Genomic DNA, 17153 nt, shown 5'->3' with positions numbered 1-17153 from the left:
TTATCATATATGATCTGTGGCTCAAAAAGTCCAGATATGTTAACCCTTTATTGCCACACTGCTTTCTGTGGTATCAAAAGGACTTGTCCATAGAACCCAATTCAATACAAAGGGGTTATTAATGAAGCTGTGTCCTGAGTAGAGGTGCCACGTTTGTGACAGGAGAAAAGCTAGGGCAAATTACCAGCCATGGCAAAATATAAAAGAGATCCAATAAATTAAGGAATCTTGTCGTAGAAGACATTTATTAATAGTCGTTAAAATGCACTATTTTTAGATAACACAGTTGCTATATCCCCTCCGATGTCTTTCATTACTTGCACTGTTTGTTTTAATGTATAACGCATGTGCTAGGTGTGTGAACCTTTAAAAATGCTGACACACAAATAGCAGGGACTATGGACTTTCTGGATGAGACTGTGATGAAATCATGGCATAAGATTATACTGGTGGCGATCAAGAAAAGACAGCTGGCGTAACTCAAATTAGGAGTCTTATGCTGGAACACAATTCTCATAATGCTTCTGAGAAAAATGGGAGTGATCCTACAAAGGCAATCCCCCCTCCTGGGCTTCTCCTGTTCTAGAGCATCTTGCAGAACATCTGGGAGGACTGGTTCTCTGGCTCTCACTAAAAAGAGAAACACATCTGCTTCCCAGAGATGACGAGATGTTTTGAAACATGCCAACCATATTCAACACGCCACAGTCACGAGGAGAACCATACGCATTTTTCCAATATTACTCACCGCAGCGGCCTTTGACTTTCCCACAGGAGACCGATTTCTCACACATCCTATGGCTTACCCCACAGATGGCTACAATTAACAAGTTTCACTTTCAAGATATAAGATCAAGACGGCATAAACAGGACTGATATTGCCTCAGAACTCACAAAGACTTTATGAATCATTATTCATTATTGGTTGGTATTCTAATCATTTGGGAAATGTGGATAATTTGGTAGGGTGTGTGCCAAATGCTGCTTGGGGATTTCACGTTTAGTATTTACAGATAAAATTCTAAAACACTTCCTGGCAATACTTTGACTTTTAATGTGTATGATAGAACTGATTGAAGTAGATTTGTCATGTTTTGTTATAAATGGAAACGTTAGGCACCATAACAACATAATCTCATCATTGAAGTCGTTATGATGCCTGGATTATCCTGTTCCACTGTTCAGTGTTAAATTGTTTTTGAACTATTGAACGCTGAATAAGGGTTCCCAGTTGGCCATGGCTGTGTGCTTGATTGCTACTTTGAAGACGTGTCCGGTTTTAAAACCATTGCTCTGCAAATTTTGGACTACTTTACCCCATGGGTTTTCTTTATGGAGGACAATGCTATGTCAGAGCCCTAATGATCAAACAGTATTAAAGTGCAGACCCTATCATTTAGGTTACACAGCCGACAATGCTACCAAGGCGTAAGCTACATGATATTCAAATCGTTTATTCATAGGTGTGTTTTAATATATGCATATTTTTTATTAAGGCTATTATGTTAAAAACAAAAACATGGCTTCCACTTTAAACATTCAAAAAACACCACAACACAACTAGAACAATAACAACATAAATGTTTATAAAAACGCTAGAGGCCCCGAGAGGATGAATTTCTTGACTTCAAATTCCTTGCTGAGTAGCTAGCTTTCAAAATGGTCACATTAAATTCACTACATTCATACAGGACGATACGTATGTGTGAAGTTTAGCATCCACAAAGGAGGATACAAATTGAATGAGGAGTAAATGGGATTAGGAAAATAAAATCAGACATATCGATTTATAACGATACTGTGACAAAACCCCTATTTTGCCTTTCCCAGAGCAATTATCCTCCTCAGTTCGGGAATCTGCTTAATCTGTGATTCTCTTATTCTTCTACCATTCGAGACTATAAAGTACCGAACACCGAACACCCCCCTGGCTCATTAAGTTCAAAGAAACCACAAGAGCTTAGTGCTCTATTTGTGTGGCTGCCGTTCGTATAACCGAACGCCACATGGTGGAGAAAACAATGGCCATCTTGTCGCACGAAAGCAGGCAGCGAACTTGACTAACTCCCGAACTTGACCGACACGTCTGCAACTGTGGAACTATTTTGGGCAGGCGCCTCAAGAGCGGTCGGTCAGATCTTCACCCCGGTGGCGATTCAGCTACGTTCGAGGGATCTGAGCGTTTTTCAGACATATTGGGCGCTCAGATCAAGGCTATCAGGGAATGTATAGTGTTTTACATTTACTGCTGCAAGGCCACTGCCGCAGAGACATACTAGGAATGGCAGATGGATCACTGTAAGATCTGGTAGACTTAGAGTTGTGGATAAAGGGCATATTGCCCAGTCTGTTGCTCTACAGAATTCATTTTCTGCACTTTCAGAGTGTAATGGTGATATGGAGAGAGGCACTGAGGCTAGTGGTGTTGTGGAGAGAGGCACTGAGGCTAGTGGTGTTGTGGAGAGAGGCACTGAGGCTAGTGGTGTTGTGGAGAGAGGCACTGAGGCTAGTGGTGTTGTGGAGAGAGGCACTGAGGCTAGTGGTGTTGTGGAGAGAGGCACTGAGGCTAGTGGTGTTGTGGAGAGAGGCACTGAGGCTAGTGGTGTTGTGGAGAGAGGCACTGAGGCTAGTGGTGTTGTGGAGAGAGGCACTGAGGCTAGTGGTGTTGTGGAGAGAGGCACTGAGGCTAGTGGTGTTGTGGAGAGAGGCACTGAGGCTAGTGGTGTTGTGGAGAGAGGCACTGAGGCTAGTGGTGTTGTGGAGAGAGGCACTGAGGCTAGTGGTGTTGTGGAGAGAGGCACTGAGGCTAGTGGTGTTGTGGAGAGAGGAACTGAGGCTAGTGGTGTTGTGGAGAGAGGAACTGAGGCTAGTGGTGTTGTGGAGAGAGGAACTGAGGCTAGTGGTGTTGTGGAGAGAGGAACTGAGGCTAGTGGTGTTGTGGAGAGAGGAACTGAGGCTAGTGGTGTTGTGGAGAGAGGAACTAAGGCTAGTGGTGTTGTGGAGAGAGGAACTGAGGCTAGTGGTGTTGTGGAGAGAGGAACTGAGGCTAGTGGTGTTGTGGAGAGAGGAACTGAGGCTAGTGGTGTTGTGGAGAGAGGAACTGAGGCTAGTGGTGTTGTGGAGAGAGGAACTGAGGCTAGTGGTGTTGTGGAGAGAGGAACTGAGGCTAGTGGTGTTGTTGAGAGAGGAACTGAGGCTAGTGGTGTTGTTGAGAGAGGAACTGAGGCTAGTGGTGTTGTGGAGAGAGGAACGGAGGCTAGTGGTGTTGTGGAGAGAGCACTGAGGCTAGTGGTGTTGTGGAGAGAGGAACTGAGGCTAGTGGTGTTGTGGAGAGAGAAACTGAGGCTAGTGGTGTTGTGGAGAGAGGAACTGAGGCTAGTGGTGTTGTGGAGAGAGGAAAGAAGGAAGGTATGTAGAAGAGGATAAAGGTCTAGCTGACTGCCTCAATTAATATTTTTGTTCGGTATTTACAGATGAAAATGAAGGAGAGGGACCTCAGTTAAGAAAAAGGATAAATTAGTTATTTATTACACGTGAGTTTACAGAGGAAGAGGTTCTATTTCAACTGTCAAAAGTAAAGACAAATAAGTCAATGGGACCTGATGGAATACACCCACAGCTATTAAAAGAGCTTAGTGGTGTACTAGCAAAACCATTAACAGATTTATTTAACCAATCATTGATAACAGGAGTAGTCCCAGAAGATTGGAAGTTAGCAAATGTTGTGTCCATTCACAAGAAAGGTAATAGGGAGGAGTCGGGCAACTATAGGCCAGTAAGCCTTACTTCAGTAGTGGGGAAAGTGATGGAAACCATCATAATGATAGGATTGTTGAACATCTAAAAACACATGGATTTCAAGATCAGAGACAACATGGGTTTACTTCAGGGAGATCATGGCAAACTAATCTTATTGATTTTTTTGATTGGGTAACTAAAATTATAGATCATGGTGGTGCAGTAGACATTGCTTACCTAGATTTCAGTAAGGCTTTTGACACTGTTGCACATAGAAGGCTTATCAATAAACTGCAATCTTTAAGTTTGGATTCCAATATTGTTGAATGGGTGAGGCAGTGGTTGAGTGACAGGCAACAGAGGGTTGTAGTCAATGGAGTATATTCGAAGCTTGGGCTTGTCACCAGTGGGGTACCTCAGGGATCTGTACTTGGACCCATTCTCTTTAATATTTTTATTAGTGATATTGCAGAAGGTCTTGATGGTAAGGTATGTCTTTTTGCTGATGATACTAAGATATGTAACAGGGTTGATGTTCCAGGAGGGATAAGCCAAATGGCTAATGATTTAGGTAAACTAGAAAAATGGTCAGAGTTGTGGCAACTGACATTTAATGTGGATAAGTGCAAGATAATGCATCTTGGACATAAAAACCCAAGGGCAGAGTACAGAATATTTGATAGAGTCCTAACCTCAACATCTGAGGAAAGGGATTTAGGGGTGATTATTTCTGATGACTTAAAGGTAGGCAGACAATGTAACAGAGCAGCAGGAAATGCTAGCAGAATGCTTGGTTGTATAGGGAGAGGTATTAGCAGTAGAAAGAGGGAAGTGCTCATGCCATTGTACAGAACACTGGTGAGACCTCACTTGGAGTACTGTACACAGTACTGGAGACCGTATCTTCAGAAGGATATTGATACCTTAGAGAGAGTTCAGAGAAGGGCTACTAAACTGGTTCATGGAGTGCAGGATAAAACTTACCAAGAAAGGTTAAAGGATCTTAACATGTATAGCTTGGAGGAAAGACGAGACAGGGGGGATATGATAGAAACATTTAAATACATAAAGGGAATCAACACAGTAAAGGAGGAGACTATATTTAAAAGAAGAAAAACTACCACAACAAGAGGACATAGTCTTAAATTAGAGGGGCAAAGGTTTAAAAATAATATCAGGAAGTATTACTTTACTGAGAGGGTAATGGATGCATGGAATAGCCTTCCAGCTGAAGTGGTAGAGGTTAACACAGTAAAGGGGTTTAAGCATGCGTGGGATAGACATAAGGCTATCCTAACTATAAGATAAGGCCAGGGACTAATGAAAGTATTTAGAAAATTGGGCAGACTAGATGGGCTGAATGGTTCTTATCTGCCGTCACATTATATGTTTAAAGTATTTTGGTTTTTTTTGTAAATCTAGATGTTTTCTGTACCTGGAGATAATTTAGTTTAATACAGTACTTAACTCAATTATCTTTCAGGCACAGAGGAGGACTTCTGTTTTATGTGGGAGTATCCTGGACCTTAGAGCCAATGTCATTGTGTGATTTTTTTGTACTGCTATCTACTCTCAGGTTCGGGAGGGGAGGAGGGGGGAGTGCCCCTTGTATGGGGACTTGCATATAAGGCCAGTTGTGGCTACCATTAAGCACATTCGGTTTACCCTTTCATGAAGTCTTGGCTCATGTTTGGGGGATTGGGAGCTATTTTCACTATAATCACTTCTATCTTTTGATTTTGGGAAATTTGTCACGGAGTTGCCAGAGTATAGGGGATACACAATGAACATTCAGTATGAAAAGCCATTAGGAAACAGCATTATTCTATTAAAATAAAGCACTTGGCCAATACATAATCCTGGAATAAGGCACTTTGGCAAAATGCTTTACTGGTGGACAATGAAAAGGGGTGAAAGCTCTGAAAAGAAGGTGTAAAACTTAACAGTGGGTATTGTACATTCAATTCTACAAAATGTATTCTCTGAGACCATCCATGAAGATAGTCCCTCTCCAAAAGGAAACCCCAGACATACTCCAGACACCAACTTGACGCAAGACCATTTGATTGGTTTTGGCCTCTTATTCAGGTTATGTTTTTCTCCACAATCAAATCCCTTTAATTCTGCATAAAATAAAAGGTGTAGAAGCATTACCCTGCCATTTTAGCCAGACACCACCGTTCACAAAGCCAGACACCACTGTTCATAAAGCAAACTCCTTATTAGAAGTACTCAATGTACGTACTTGTGTAAGTAACTCATGCTGTTTTCTCACTGGCGGAGCTGACTCACAGCCAATCACTGTCCTCCTATTACTTGCCCCCTTTCCCATTAGCACAGTGTCCAAGTACTATATAGGGAATTTGTTGGCGCTATATAAATAATAATAATAATAATAATAATAATAATAATAATAATAATAGAGATTCGAAGAAGACAGTGATTGGCTGTGGGACGAAGTCAAGTCAGTACCTCAGCACGCACTGATGTCTCATTGGCTGAAAAGCACTATAAATACACCTTGCAGTCGGGAAAATATTTCGTGAAAAAGTAGCAGCAAAACATTTGTTTTTTATATGTTACATTTTTTTTAATGCAAAGCTAAAGAGCTTTGAATGTGGGGAAAACATAGCACGAATACAAGGCCAAAAGCTATTAAAAGCAAGTTATGCTGGTGACTAGTGTTCCTTTCAACAGCAGGATTGCTTAAATAGTCATGACGACTATCAGATAGAAACTCTCCCTGTTTCTCAGACTTCATCTCCACATTGTACATGTTAATATATTGCAGTACAAATGACGAGGTGCCCCAGGAGGTTAAGGCATTACTTATGCAGGGTAAACAAAAAAATAAATAAGTAAAAAATGAAATGATTTTGATTTAGCTGCTCTGTGTCAAGTTTCACCGGTGATGACTCCTGAATTAAATTTAAGATTTATCTTCAGCACAGTAATCAAACATGTGCCAGGCTGAGAATTTATCTTCCAACCAGACACAAAAAAAAGGTAATTCTCAAAAATAAAAACGCAAAGGAAAAAAAAAGAAAAAAGAAAGAAAGAAATGGTGGAAAGCTAGAATGCAGCCTGTGTTGTAAGCCTTTGTATCCATATCTTTCCTGGATAATTTTAGAATACAAAATATTAGGGAGTCTCTGCATCAAGGAGGAGGGTGTGGGGGGGGGGGACACAATTCACATCTGATTCATGCTGACACACATGCTCACCATGCGTTGTCCCAATGTCCTCTGTGGACAGGACGCAGATAAAGCAATAACACGAAGCCCTGAAGGAGGGCACAGATGGGATCATTGCAATGGCAGCCCCTTCTCCCCATCGGCAGTGCACAAGTTTTTTTACCCACTCATTGCCAGTACTGATACTACAACATTATATGAGAGGGGAAAAGGGGTCGCTCATAATTATATATATATCTATATATATCTATATCGAGAGAGACAGACACACACACATAGATATTCAAACAGGACAATCACACAGTGTGAACAATTTCTAAAATCATGCAAAGTCTCCGGAAAATAGACTGAAAACACTATATGTGTTGTGCAAGGTTTTCTTACAGAAAAAAGCTGAACAGCATAAAACAGCCTTTTGTTTGTATTAAGCCTCAAGAGCCCCTACATACTGAATAATTTGGCTGTAGGTTGCAGAAACATTGAATAAAGCTTTATACACACAATTATATATATATATTAATACATAAAATATATATATATATATATATATATATATATATTACACGCACACATATACACTTTATATGCACGCACATACTAAAAAATATTAATTCTCAGAAAGTCCAGGTATATTATAAACACGGCAAAGACACGCATTAATATGTATACATTTAATCCAGAAATCAGGAGCCGTGGCAAGAATATCCCCCGGCTGCAGCAAATGCAGTACAGATCCAGGCAGCTGTGTCCTATTTTTCTTGCAGCTGACGACCTCCGCTATTTGAGAGCTCTACGGGGCCGGTGGTAACGTACACTGTGTCTCTGCGGAGCCCGGCTGCAATTCATCATCATTTTATCTGCACAAATTTAATTGGATCCTATCAAACTCTTCTGATTCTCCCTCCTCGCTATAAATGTGCGGCTGCGAGCAAGATAAATGTGAGGCCGGACTAAGGGGAAGAAAGAAAGCAGAGGCATCCGGGGATGGATGGAGTAGCCAGGACTTCAAGAGAATTTCCTGGGTTGCTTAATTTACACCATAAGGAGGTATAGGAGTGCAGCCGAAAAAAATAAAAGGAGGTTTTAAAGAGGTAAAGGGCGCCGAGGTCTTGCTGTCCATAATTCCATATATCTTGGAATACATTCTGAAGCTGCAAAACTAGGTCATAAATAGGGCTACATATACTTGTCCTATGAGTGGTTAAAGACTCAAGGGAAATCTAATTGTAATTCAGCTAAGAACTGTAAGGGCGATATGAAGATCTGAAATAGTCTAATGATCTGTGGCAAACATGAAATATTGGCTTGATGGGTGTTTAAACACATTGACGTTTATTCACTCAGTGAGTCGTCATACTTTAACAAGAGAGTTGCACATTTTTAAATTTAAACAGGACAGTTAGAAACAAATATTCCTCAAATCAGGCAAGTGGTAAATTTTATTTCTTTAATTTTGTCAACTCACTGGAATTTGCTATGAATAAATCAATTTTACTATGTTGGAGGTAGTACGATTGATAGCTTGTAAAATGATTGGAAAATACGGTAATCTCTATCACAGTTTTGTGCAAAGTAGTTTGCAGAGAATAGGGTCACAAATTAGAATGTCTGCGATCGCTTATCTGTAAATAAGAAAAATGCCAAACAATCTTTTTTGCTTGTGTGTCAACTAGTAATCACATACACCACATATCTGCTTACAAATCTGCTAAAAACTACAGCTTGATGTCATTTTATGGCTTTGATTCAGTAGGGATTGTCCTGAAAAGACAATGGAATTGTGTTTATAAAGGTATATTTCTGATTGGACTTAATCTTTCCTTTATGGTAAAACAATAAACTTTTGAGCAGTTTTCTTTAGATAAGTAAAAAAAAAAAAAAAAAAAAAAAATTGGTTTAAAAAACCCCACAAGTTTTAATTTTATAAAATATGACATTTCATTTTCTTTCCCCACTACAGCTTAGGCTTTCTTTACATTAGATATATTAAAGGAACACTATAGTCGCCTAAATTACTTTAGCTAAATAAAGCAGTTTTAGTGTATAGATCATTCCCCTGCAATTTCACTGCTCAATTCACTGTCATTTAGGAGTTAAATCACTTTGTTTCTGTTTATGCAGCCCTAGCCACACCTCCCCTGGCTATGATTGACAGAGCCTGCATGAAAAAAAACTGGTTTCACTTTCAAACAGATGTAATTTACCTTAAATAATTGTATCTCAATCTCTAAATTGAACTTTAATCACATACAGGAGGCTCTTGCAGGGTCTAGCAAGCTATTAACATAGCAGGGGATAAGAAAATCTTAATTAAACAGAACTTGCAATAAAAAAAGCCTATATAGGGCTCTCTTTACAGGAAGTGTTTATGGAAGGCTGTGCAAGTCACATGCAGGGAGGTGTATGCCCAGAACAAGTACAGCACAAACAATAACACCATAACCTGGCACAGGTTCCCTATCTCCTGCGTTTGGAGACACATACCGAGCAATACTCTAAACACAGGGAACATACAGTATTGATACAAAACTCCTACAAAACCATACGACTCACCAACGATCAACGCACACACCTCTCCGCTTATGGACCTCATACCACTTGCAATTAGGGGAGGAAGACAAAATTCACCACGACATAACCTCAACTCACGGCAATACAGAGGAGAGGTCAGAAGGACAAAGCACAATGCAAACTCCTACACAGACAGCAAACATGTACATCCATACTTGTGAGTTTAGAGGAGTGCAGTACCACAGGCATGATATCCCACTGAGGTTATCGGGCCCTACGAGACTAATCACATACATGACCTACGACTTGCTAAGCTTGCATACTTCTTGGTCCCTCCTAGCTCTACACTCGAAACGGATTCAAGTCTGTGGAACTCACTCTGGTTAATGAAACTAGAAATACACAATACTCTATTTTCTACGTATAGGTATTAAGTATCGGCAATCGACACGTTCAAAAAAGGCGACATCATATGTGACCTGCGCGTCCGTTATCATAGTTGGCCTGCAATGTTTCGGCCTATACAGAGGCCTTTACCAAGCTTGATAAAGGCCTATGTGTAGGCCAAATGTTGCACTTTTTTTTTCCCAATAAACCTGCCTTCCTGCCGCAATCCTGAGTGCCTGGACCCAATTGATTTTATCTACTAAACTGGGTTGGCTGGAACAATTATAAATTTTGCAGATGAAAAAAAAAGTTATTTTAACGTGTCATAGTGAAAGAATACAGTTTTCCAGCATTGAGGGGGTTAAATTGTACACAATGTGGATTAATCTCATTGACCAATACCATCCACTAGTCAATAATGGGAGTAGGTCAGGAATCAGGAATTTAGCAGATCGATCCCTAAAAGAGTAGGACAGGTATACAATGTAGATGGGTAAAAGGAAGAGAGAGTAATGGCTACAATGGAGCTAGTTTGGAATAAAATCCATCAGAAGAGACACTGTGTCCATCAATACTTTTGATCTGTATTTTCCCGGCTTGAGAGTTTGCAAATACAATTAATCTGTTGATGTTTGGCAGAGTGAATTTGTTTCACAGATTTCACGCTCAGATTGACCTATCAGCAGGGAATCTCTCAGAGACAGGGGAGCATACACTCCTGAAATACACTGACACTGCAAAACCTCAAACTCCCACTACTACACACTCACGGTGGAACCCCTCATACTGCCACCACTATACACTCACAGACATACAGTGCAACCTCTAATACACGCAACACTACACACTCAAGGACATACAGTGCAAACACTCACACACCTACCACTACACACTCCCAGTGAAACCCCTCATACTGCCACCACTATACACTCACAGACATACAGTGCAATCTCTAATACACCCAACACTACACACTCACAGACCTACAGTGCAACCCCTAATACATCCAACACTACACACTCACAGATATACAGTGCAAACACTCACACACCCACCACTACAACCCCTCATACCGCCATCACTACACACTCAACGTTTTTGTCATTTTCTTAAAACAGAATACACTACTATTGTGTAAATGTGTGCTCCCATGCAGATCGTATTGGAGGGAACTGCTTTCACCACAAACACTCAACTGGTACCTATATGCAAAGAATAAATGCTAAAACAGGTTTTTATACTAATGGAACTTTGATGATCGAACATATTCAAATTTGCATCAGAGAAAGCAACATCCCAATGCTGAAACCAAATATAATCTAGGATTTTAAGCACTTCTGTGAATGACAAAAGGGAAGCAGATCAACTCTGCACAGTTTCTTACCGAGGTGTTCTGACACTGGATACTGGTGCTGTTGAAACGCAGAGCAGTAACCCGCGTCACACTTCCTGGGATGTGGAAGATGCACTCATAATTGCGCTGTCCAGACTGGGGCTGCGGGAGGTTCTTGGCGGTCAGTGTGATGGGTTTTACCACCCCTACTGGAATGTAGATCTGGGTCGAAGGCAGAATCTGCGGACAGTCCTGGAACACAGAAAGAGTTGATTTGTGAGGTATTGACAGCCAGCGGATGGTTTACATTAAATTACTACAGAGCAGTGAAGTCTAACCTTCTTACCACACCTAATAGCTAGCTGTGCATTATGGGAAATGTAGCTCACTTATTAACAGGACTGCCAAGGTTAGTCATGCAACTACAAGTGTCTCCTATATGAAAAACTACCCATACATATATGTAAATCCATTCTATCTAAATAAAATTGAAGGTATTTGAGTTTGTATATAGTGCTTCTTCCATGACTTACAGTCTGGATCTTGAAGGAAAATGGCCTACTCTAAGCTTTCCAAAAAACAGCACTTTTTTTTTTTTTTTTTTAAACATTTCTGCCGAGGCAATGAAACTTTAAGCATTCATCCCAAGGGTACCTATTTAGAAAGGACAGTCCATCTTTTAGACACAAATCCCTCTTTCCCATGAGCTCCATGTTGTTGGTGTGTGATTGTATAATAATACTCACATTAATGTGTATTTAAACTACAATAAATGTGTTTAGAAATCAGTCTGCATAAAAAAATAATAATAATATATATATATATATATATATACATACATATACACATATACATAGTTCTTGTCCTAAAATAAAATTTTATTTATTAGCAAGTCACCTAACATTTCTCAGAACAAGCTCGCCCCCGGGCCACACCCCTACTTACGCCGTTGAAATTAAAGTGTTTCTCTTTGTTCATTTAAAACATTGGGGTATGTTTAAGATGTATTTTCAAGAAGGTCAGTTTGCTAAGGCTGTGTAACACAACTGTGTACCCTAGCAGAGTACATACAGCGCATTGCGTTGGCGACTACTCCGGTTTTGTTTTTTCCCACCATTTTACAACATTTTGCAGAACACAACATTTTACTGAAAGTACTGAGGGCCTCTTGCAACAAAAAAAATAAATAAAATATGCATATATAAATAAAAAGTTAGATTTATTCAAACATTTGTTCCCACATTATCTTGTAAGCACACACTTTTACATAAACTGCAATCCATACGAACAATGAGATTTTAGGGTGTCCAATCAGGCAGGCAACTGGAAAATTGTAGTTCATAGGGGTCAAAATATAACAGTGCTGGACATGAAAGATAATATTCAGGTGAATTTGGGCAAACACAGCCTATTGTATCATGGTAAGTAAACCCCTTGGTCTATCACTACGTTTATGCTCTGGTGCTTGTCAAGTTCAAGGGTATGCTATCCTCTTGTGTAGGGTCGTACAATCAAGACAAGTGATTCAATTGCTGAGATACGTTTTGTCCCTAATGGCATATGGGACAGATGTTCCTGCGAAGCTAACAGCTGCATGAGGATAGACATCTGTATGAGCTGAAGTCAGTAAGTCAGTGGAAAGTTGCACGTATCATGCCAACAGACTAGGGAGTTAACGTTCCTCTTACTACAGTCCCTGGAAGATTTTCAGCATGGTTTTCATGTTTTTTTTTTTGTTGTTTTTTTTTTAAAAAGCCACAAAAAACACAAACAGTAGATGTCAGCTTTGGGAAGTGTTAAGAAGTAATGTTCTCATATAAACATATACAATTATTTGGACTAAAGCTAACACTGTTAATAGATAACCTACTGCCACACAATAGTCTTAAAAACGCAGTAGGATATATTAGATATATCCGCTCTCTCCATTTCTTCTTGCATTTCATCTTCTGCTCATTGAACTCTTATCCCTCCAGATACCTTGTCAATACTCTGTTCTCGTCTGCACTGCGGCCATGCGCATCATTCCTAATCCTTTCAGACGGGGCAGAACCATGGATTAAATGTGAGATCGAAGAAAAGAAGTTACTTGCTTTCAGACCCACCAACAATTTCTAAAGCTGGCAAGTTGATATCTGTTAACCCCAAATGATCATTTCTAGACCAGAAAAAATAATCACAGGATGTTTACACTAAATTGGCGCTTGGTATAATTTAAAATGTATTTCTTTTTTGTAAATGTTACCAATTACAGAAAATTTTAAGTTTATGACATTTATTTTTGTGGAACAACTGGAGACGGTGATTTAACTCAATAATGGACCGTCTCTAAAGAACGTCAGATTTCAAAACGCAACAAGACCCCATTGTCACAAATCTTTATCTCTGGTTAATACCTTCCAAAAGCAAAAGCAAAGCAATAAATATGGAAGGAATATAATATGGAAGGAATTAAACTGCCCAGTAAACACAATTGTGGTACAACGTACATTTTTATATTTTGTATTTTAAATAGAAAAGAAAAAACCTACACATTTAAAATACATTCAAAGACTACATGCTGCCTGATGATGGTGTTGAGGTGGGCAAATACTAAATAAAAAATCCTCTTTTCCATAAATCTGGAAATTAAGTCAGCAGAGCAGGGGAGCAGATGGCGGCAAATTGCAGTAAGCACGATCAGCACAAGTTTCCCAGTCGTCATGGCTGGCTTCGGCACGTAAGGAAAGCAGGGATGGGTGAAAATAGAACCAGGATAGGCAGAAACCCCTCATGATAATTCAGAACCATCTGGACACCTATATGAGTAAGGACACTGCCTCAGCTGAGTACCAACAGGAAGGTCCTTGTGCGTGGAAGACGCATTTGGGTTTATAAAGATCTGCAAAGCAGCTGTATGCCTACACCTAGTGTCACAACCCATCATGCTACATAGATCAGATCAAAGGTCAAGTTGAGTCCATATACATCCATGGCATTCTCCCATCAGCTTTATAACGAGGCATTTCATGCACAAATCATATGGCATTTATCGTTATACCATTAATATGTTTGAATAGTTTTTGCAAATGCAATACGGTGTATAAAAAAAAAAAAATCTAAAAGAAAGACTACTTAGAAACTTAAAGAATAAATGGTCTAATTCTCTTTTGTCGGGCACCAATATCTTGGGGTCTTTTCCTCACTATATAGATTTTAAAAAACACACCTACAGAGTATGTATGAAGTGCTTGAGAAATACTGGGTGTTGTGTTCTATGGGTTCTGGATAATTGGCCTCTGAAAATCAGCAGTACAGCTACTACATGCTACTCTTATTTTTCTGACAGTAACGGGGCAGAAATGGATGACACAAGGGGAGAGTTTGACAGCCAATAAGAGAAACCGGGCCCATCTAACCTTCCTATTCCATAAATAAAAACACAGCTTTACTGACAGCCATACTTCGCTCTCTCCAGAGATGTTCGATTGGTTAAAGTCCAGGCTCTGGCTGGGCCACTCAAGTACATAAACAGAGTTTTCCCTAAGCCACTCTTGTGTTGCCTTCGTTGTGTGCCTACGTTCGTTGTCCTGATGAAAGGTGAACATTTAATCTGAGATCCTGAGCCAGGTTTTCCTCAAGGACATCTCAGTATTTTGCTGTGACCAGTCTTCCAGCCCTTGCTGCTGAAAATTACCACCAAAGCATGAAGCTACCACCAAGTCTCACTGTTGAAATGGTATTGTGCGGGTGATAAGTGGTGCCTGGTTTCCTCCTGACAAAGTTAAATTGACGCCAAGCAGGTAAATGTTTGTTTAATCAGGCTAGAGAAGCTTGTTTATCACAGTCTCACAATCGGAGAGTCTTTAAGGTGTTTTTTTGCAAGCTGGCTTTCATGTGTCTTGCAGTGAGGAGAGGCTTCTACCTTGTTATTCTACCATAAAAGCCAAATCGGGGGAATGCTGCACTGCAGTTGCCCTTCCACAAGTTTATCTCCACACATGATCTCTGGGCCTCACCAAGAATGACCATCAAGTTCTTAGTCACCTCTGTTACCAAGGCCATTCTCCCCCAAATTCTCAGTTTGGCCAGGCGGCCAGCACTAGGAAGAGTCCTGGTTGTTCAAAATTATGGATGCCGAAATGTTTTTGTAGCCTTCCGCAGAGTTGTGCGTTAACACAATCCTGTCTGAGCTCTGCCGGTAGTTCCTTTGAACTCATTGCTTGGTTTTAGCTCTGACATACATTTAAAGCTGTGAGACCTTACATAGCCAGGTGTGTGCCTTTCCAAATCATGTCCAATCAATTTAAATTTACCAGAGGTGGACTCCAATCAAAGTGTAGTAACATTTTAAACGTCATAGGAAAGTGTCTGAATAATTATATCAATGTAATATTCCAGCTTTTTCTTTTCAGTAAGTTTTCAAAAATCAGTTTTTTTGCTTTGTCAATATGGTGTAGGAATTTAAGCAATTGTAGCATAAGGCTGAATCAAACAAAACAAAAAATACACTGTGTGTGTGTATATATGGTCCTGATAATAGTTGTTCTTATGAAACCAAAACATTGACTATTTTGATTGAGCAAATAAAAGTTATATATATACATATATATTTATTTATTTTTATAACAAGTCCTTGGAGAGCTGTCATTATGCTAATTCTACATTATTGCTGACAAGCACTGGGCACTATAGATTATTGTCCTCTCTCTCTCTCTCTCTATCTATCTCTATCTATCTATATCTATATCTCTATCTATATCTATATCTCTATCTATATCTATATCTCTATATATCTATATATCTATATCTCTATATCTCTATATATCTATATAATCTCTATCTATCTCTATCTCTATCTATATCTATATCTATAGATATATATACACACATACATACATACACACACACACACACACACAATTATCAAATATATGCTCAGCTGCACACTCCAAAATACAAACAAAACAAAAACCAAATACTATTTCAGTGAATATTAATACCCCCTGGCAGGGTGAAAGTAGGTCATCTATGTGCAGAACTCTCCTTACTGTCAACACTGTACACAACAGACTGCCTGGATTTCCAAATACAGTCCCTAGTTTAAACATCAAGCAGCTGAGAAGTGCTCAACATGCTTGCCATTAAATGGCTAATAGTGGTCATTCCAGCACAGGCGATTGTATTTTAGGAGAAAGTCATGTTGTGGGATTTCTGAATAAAAAGCAATTCTAGTTCTAAAAATGTACAATCTCCATGGGAACCAATGGAAAGCTCCATGTTTAGCCTTTCCCCCCAGAATAGCTCTTCATAAACATGCCACTATATCCTTCCGTTTAGAATGTCTGTCCAGCCACGTCTGAATTGCAGGGTTTAACCCCTTAAGGACACATGACATGTGTGACGTGTCATGATTCCCTTTTATTCCAGAAGTTTGGTCCTTAATGCCTCATCTAATGAGATAGCACAAATGATGCGGGCAATTAGGACTGGGTGGACTATTAATTTATTTATATATTACAGGCATTTATAAAGCGCCAACACATTCTGCAGCGCTGATCGAAAATAGATACCTTCAAGCAAGACACAGTCTTCCGATACCTATTTTAACATAGCCACTAACAGGCCAGACTGAATCATAATTGTAATTACTAATCTCCATCAAAATAGCCAAGGCTGACTTAACATCAGATGACATAACATCTGACACGGGAACACCACAAGGTCAGGTTTGGGAAGAAATACCACCTGTGTGTGACGAGACAGAAGCTCCTAATTGCTTAGTGTCCAAAAGGTAGATGCACAGATGTTGTAGAACTATAACTCCCATGATTCTTTGCATGTCTTTAGAACAACAAAGCATCATGGAAGCTGTAGTTTTAAAACATCAGGGGATCTATCTTTTGGGCACTGATGTACTAGTGGAAGGGGTTGCCTTTAACTTTTGTTGAAGTCTAACAGACTTCCATTTTATCCTTTATAGGATATAAACTGAAATTCAGATGTGTGTA

General features: G+C 39.7%; 1 protein-coding gene across 4 annotated transcripts in view; it reads right to left on the bottom strand.

Annotated features, from left to right (window-relative positions):
- The window catches only part of PLXNA1 (plexin A1), a 257688-nt gene that overhangs the window by 52845 nt on the left and 187690 nt on the right, over nt 1-17153 (bottom strand). For all 4 annotated transcript variants that reach the window (XM_063426252.1, XM_063426255.1, XM_063426254.1 and 1 more), the window contains exon 10: nt 11215-11415. In XM_063426252.1, the coding sequence (XP_063282322.1) occupies nt 11215-11415 (201 nt within the window). The remainder of the gene's footprint in view (nt 1-11214; nt 11416-17153) is intronic.

Source organism: Pelobates fuscus, chromosome 7 (assembly GCF_036172605.1).
Source record: "Pelobates fuscus isolate aPelFus1 chromosome 7, aPelFus1.pri, whole genome shotgun sequence".
NCBI classification, from domain to species: domain Eukaryota; kingdom Metazoa; phylum Chordata; class Amphibia; order Anura; family Pelobatidae; genus Pelobates; species Pelobates fuscus.
Note: the sequence above shows the minus strand (reverse complement) of the source record. Positions and strands in the feature narration are given on the sequence as shown.